This window comes from Phascolarctos cinereus, unplaced genomic scaffold, assembly GCF_003287225.1.
Source record: "Phascolarctos cinereus isolate Bilbo 61053 unplaced genomic scaffold, phaCin_HiC Scaffold_7;HRSCAF=346, whole genome shotgun sequence".
Classification (NCBI taxonomy): domain Eukaryota; kingdom Metazoa; phylum Chordata; class Mammalia; order Diprotodontia; family Phascolarctidae; genus Phascolarctos; species Phascolarctos cinereus.
In genome coordinates, this window is record NW_027556180.1 from 146,420,414 (window position 1) to 146,425,496 (window position 5,083).

Consider the following 5,083-nt stretch of genomic DNA (forward strand, 5'->3'; position numbering starts at 1 on the left):
CAAAGCACATTGAAACACTTCAAATTTGGCAGATAAAGGCTATTTGAAAATTAGAATAGACATCTGTCAAAACAATGCTATTTTTCAGTTTTGCTAAATAATAAATATATAATTATCACTCAGACAAAAAGTCTGATTTAACCTTACATCAAATTGCGATCCTGAAGTGGCTCCGCAATTTTTAAAAAATTGACTTTGAAATTCGATCAAAATGTTGGAGTCTAAAACTGACTCAAATTTAGGACAACGTAAATAACACATTTTCGATCGATGACCTAACGTTTCCACTGACATGTACAAATTTACAGTCTTAAATTGAAACTTAATGGTAATGGAAAAATAGGAGCCGTCCCCCCCTTCCCACCCACCCATTTAAGTTGTGACTGGAGTCCAAAAAAGTGAACTGAAGTCTTACAGTATGTTAAAAACACAAAAACACAAAACAAAAACAAACAAAAAAACCAAAGATCCAATTGACGACCCTCTACCTTACATACTAGTTCTTTTTCTGTGTTTCCTGTTCCAATTTGCATAGGACATGGTAAACAAAGGAAACAGCGATCATTTCATATACAAATGCCAGATTTGTGTCCATCACCTGTCAAGAATGGATCTTGTTTGGGTGTTCTGCTTGTTGGGGGGTGGGGAGAGGGGGAGAAGGACATTTGCAGAGTACAGACAGGGAAACAAAGTAGACCAGAGCAACACAGCTCCATGAAACAAGTAACAAATCAGCTTTCCGAAGCTGGTCAGAAAGCAATTTCGGGTGGAAACTTGAATAGAATGCATGCAATATTGAGCAAGAAAGGAAGAGAATAGGAAAGAAAAAAACAACAAAGGAAAACCAACTTTTAAAGACTTTTTTTCTCAACCCTAATGGGCAAAACGCAACAGGTACAGAAGTGCATAGCAGGCACCACTGATGTTCGGAAAACAACCGCCCCTCAAGGAAAGTTTGCGGTAGAAGTGACGATCTGAAATGATCTTGTAAACAAACAACCATACACACGCTCATACACATTTCACACTCGCTCATCACTTTCGTCTTTGACTCGGGTACCTATACATATTATATACGGATATATACAGACAATCACAATAAGGAGGAAAGGGGAGGAGGACATATAGCTCATACCTATACATATGTACATGCGCGGCTGTATAGCTGAGACCTCATTATTAAAGCCACCCCCTATTTGTACAGATATTTACACACGGTTGTAGCTGCTGCTGCTGCTGCACCCCGCGCTGGGTCATAACGCTGCGGCGTAGGCTGCAGGGTAAGGGTCTAGCTGAGGTTTGCCCATGCCAGGCAACAGGATATAGGCAAGGGGCGGCTGGAGTCCCGGGCTCGGCCAGGCGCTGCAGTTGCACGGTATCATGTAGCTCGGGTTGCCGGGGCTGGGGTGCGAGTGCGTGTGCCCCCCGGCGGCGGCGGCAGCGGCTGCAGCTGCGGCGGCAGCCCCGTGGAAGGCACCGGCCCCGGCCGTCGGGTAGCCCAGCGAGGACGCGTAGGGGAGCCCCGAGGAGGACGAGGAGATCTCTGCCATTTTAGAGCCCAGGTCCAGCAGAGAGTAGGGGCTGCTGGCCGCGGCAGCAGCGGCGGCGGCGGCCGCAGCTGCAGACTGCGGAAAGAAAACGCGCGCGGCTGCGGCGGCAGCGGCGGCCGCAGCTTTCTCCGGGTTGGCGAGCAGCGACTCGGGCACCAGCCCGCCCCCGGCGGCCCCGTGCAGCCCGCCCCCCGCCTTCAGTCCGTGGTGCTCAGGGTCCCCCACGCCACCCAGGCCGTAGGGCACGGGGAAGGCGAACTTGTCCTTCTTGAGCAGGGTCTTCGGCTTCCTGCGCGGTCTGTACTTGTAGTCAGGATGCTCCTTCATGTGCATGGCCCGCAGGCGCTTCGCCTCATCTATGAAGGGTCGCTTCTCCGACTCAGTGAGCAATTTCCACTCGGCCCCCAGTCGCTTGCTGATCTCCGAGTTGTGCATCTTGGGGTTCTCCTGGGCCATTTTGCGTCGCTGGGCCCGGGACCACACCATGAAGGCGTTCATGGGCCGCTTGACGTGGTCCACCGGCTTGGACATGCTCTCCGCCTGCAGCGGCTGCAGCCCGCAGCTGGCCCCCCCGCACTGCCGGCTGCTGCCGCCGCCGCCGCCGCCGCCGCCGGGTCCCTGGCCCCCTCCGCCTCCGCCCTCGGCCCGGAGAAAATCAATGTTGGCTGCTCGAGGGAAACCAGTCCAGGCACTGTAGCAGCGGGAAACTTCGCTGACCTTCTGGGGCCGGTGACTCCCGAGTGAGGGAGGAGAAGGAGGGGAGAAGCAGTGGGAAGAGGGGTCCCAGACCAGAGACACTGCTCCACAGCCCCAGCGGTCCCCCTGACTCTGGACCAAGCTGCTAGGAATGTATCCTCCTGGGAATGATAACTTATCAGATAGTCCCCCACCCCGGAGTAGTGCAACTTTCGTTTTGCTGTCGCTCGTCGTTTTTCTTCCTTTTTCGCCGGTGCCCGCCGTTGGGCACTGATTTTTTTTTCTTCTTTAATCTTTTCTTTCTTGTTTAAACCAGCGACGAAAGTTGCGCCCTAGAGTCTTCACAAAGTTCAGTGTGAATCCCGGCGGCTGAGAACAGTTAAGTGCCAAAGAGGATCTTTCTGCTTCGGAAGTGTTGGGGTCTTTCTCGTTGGTTTTCTCATTTGACAGCAGCAGATGGGGATGTTGGGGGGGTGCGGTGTGGGTGGGTGGATGTCAAGGGCAGCCCAGCTAAGTCTTGGCTCGCCACTTCAAGGCAGATCTCAGCAATAAGTATACAAATTAAAAACAAAATACTCACGGGCGGTCCTCTCCTAGGGCACGGGATGGCCAAAAAAGAACCCGAAATTTTGAACAGTCCCAGGGCAGGCAGGCTGGAAAGCGGAGGGAGCTGTCCGCTTTCACCCCCCCCAGCGCACTGCCGCGGCAGCTGCTGCCTCTTTCTGTCTCCTGAGTGTATGGGATGGGATGGGATGGGAGTGAGGAAGAGGAAGAGAGGAAGAAGAGAGACTCAGGCTGGGGTCTGGGGATCGCTTTTTGGTGGGATCTCACAGCAAATTCTCTTCTTTGGGAAAGGCGCCTCTGCTTACTTTCTCTCCGGACATTCTGGCTAGGTTGCTTCGCTTCCTGGAGGTGAGAAGTTGCAATCAGTCCCCCTCCGTTCCACTCTCACTCTCTCACCTTCTCGACTCCCCGCCCCCCCCGCCCCAGGCCCCGCGCCCCACTTCCAATACGAGGCTGGGGTTTCACGGTTTCTCTCCTCGTTGCTTCTGCTCCTCGCCTTGGAAACACGAACAACTCCCGGGCTCCCGCAGTTGTCCTGAAGCAGGGCGCGGCGCCCAGTCCCAAGGAATCCAAGCTTGGAGTTCCTCCTTTTTCCTCTCTCCTGCTGCCTTGCCGGGGACTTGCAACAACTAACTTCACCCAAGTTTTCCCTCCACCTCTGCGCCGGCGCCGCCGAAGCAGCTTTACTCCCGGTAGCTCTTCTCCGTGCGTGTCTGTGTGTGTGTGCGCGTCTGGGTGAGAGAGTGCGCGCGCGCCCTGGCGAAGTCTCTCTATCTCTCCGGCCTGAGAGCAGTGGAGGGGAGGGGAGGAGGCTGGTGGTGGAGGGGACTTAATTAAAACACTCAACCACCTCAGTTATAAAGTCCGCACTGGGGATTCCCCTCCCCCACCCGTCCCCCCCGCCCCCCTCTGAAGTCTGTTCAGCAGCTTCTCCTTTTAGGTTGTCCCTATTCCCGGTCCCCACGGCCCGCTGGAACAAACTGAAAAGATTTCAGGTAAGTACTGAGCTCCGCGTGCGTATGTGCATTGAGCTTGCTATATGTTTGCATGTACAGTTGTGTGGGTGAGTGTGTGTATATCTGTGTGCATGCGGAGGAGGTGGAGCCCAGAGCTTGGTGACAGGGAGGGAGGCGGGACTAGAGGAGCCCCCCCCGCCCCCAGGACTTTGAATTAAACAGGATTCCCTCTTCCTCGCACACGCTGTCCTCCCCTCCCCCTTTTCTCCCCCTTCCCCAGTCAAGCTTTTCACTTGAGAGCAGGTTTGAGGGAGTGGAGGGATTTGAGCTCGGCAACGAGTCTGCGCACTACTTTTCTTTCACCACAACTGGTGTCAATCCTGCCTGGCTGGGGAGCTGGCCGGGGAAGCCTCCGGTTCTTACAATCCTTGAGGCTGCTGCTGCCCCTACCAGAAGGAAGAGGAAGGCGATCAAGAATTGAGAGACTAAGGAACCATTTGGGAGGAGGGTTAGGACAGAGAAATCAAGAGATGCTTGGTTCCCTTGAAAATATTTTCCCCCAAGCAAGAAAATCATCGTTCTCCTTAGGTAATCCAGTTGTTAATGTCTGCAGATGCTTCTCCCATTTGCTTCCACTTATGATGCTCCCAGTCAGGGTTATTGGTGTGAAAAATACCTGCTAAAGCAATGAGTGCTCTTGGCAACACTTTCTTCAACAAACCAGCCCAGGCTGGAAGGAGGCATCCTATGCTCACCATAATCACTTCTTCATAAATCCGTGTTTGTTAGGTTTAAAACCAAGTCTTTGGGGCCATGTGCTAGTTTTAAAAGCACATAGCAGACTTGCAATAACTAATGTAAATGCACTGGTAGGCTGTGAACAGAAATCAATACTAAGGTAGAAGTAGGACAGTGTTACGTGTACCTGGGGGTGGGGGGGGAGGGGACATAAAACAAATCACTTTGCTAGAAGTTTCTGGATTGTTAAACAACACTGTGCCTTAGAAGCTTTTCCACTTTTTCCTTGATCAGTGACAAGATAAAAAAAATCAAGCAGCCTGTTTTTGTTTGCATATTTTCTTCACTTCTTGGTATGCTGCTGCATACTTATAACTCGATCTGTTTGGGAGCTTTGTTAACAAGTTGGCCTGTCAGTCAGGGAGAACTTGCTTGCCTTGTTTCCTTGGCATATCGGTTTTGACCCAACTCTGTGGTATGTGGAAGAAGGAACTCCTATAAACTGTTAACTCTTTAATTTGTTGCCATAAGATTTATGTTGTATACAAAATATTTCTTCGTTATGATTACACACTTAAA

At 52.0% G+C, this 5,083-nt stretch overlaps 1 protein-coding gene across 1 annotated transcript; it reads right to left on the reverse strand.

Moving 5' to 3' along the window:
* Positions 1 to 373: 373 nt before the first annotated feature.
* SOX21 (SRY-box transcription factor 21) lies at positions 374 to 3,191 on the reverse strand. Its single transcript, XM_078147254.1, has one exon. It carries the CDS (start codon positions 2,079 to 2,081, stop codon positions 1,254 to 1,256), a length of 828 nt encoding a protein of 275 aa, XP_078003380.1. The 5' UTR covers positions 2,082 to 3,191; the 3' UTR covers positions 374 to 1,253.
* Positions 3,192 to 5,083: the final 1,892 nt, after the last annotated feature.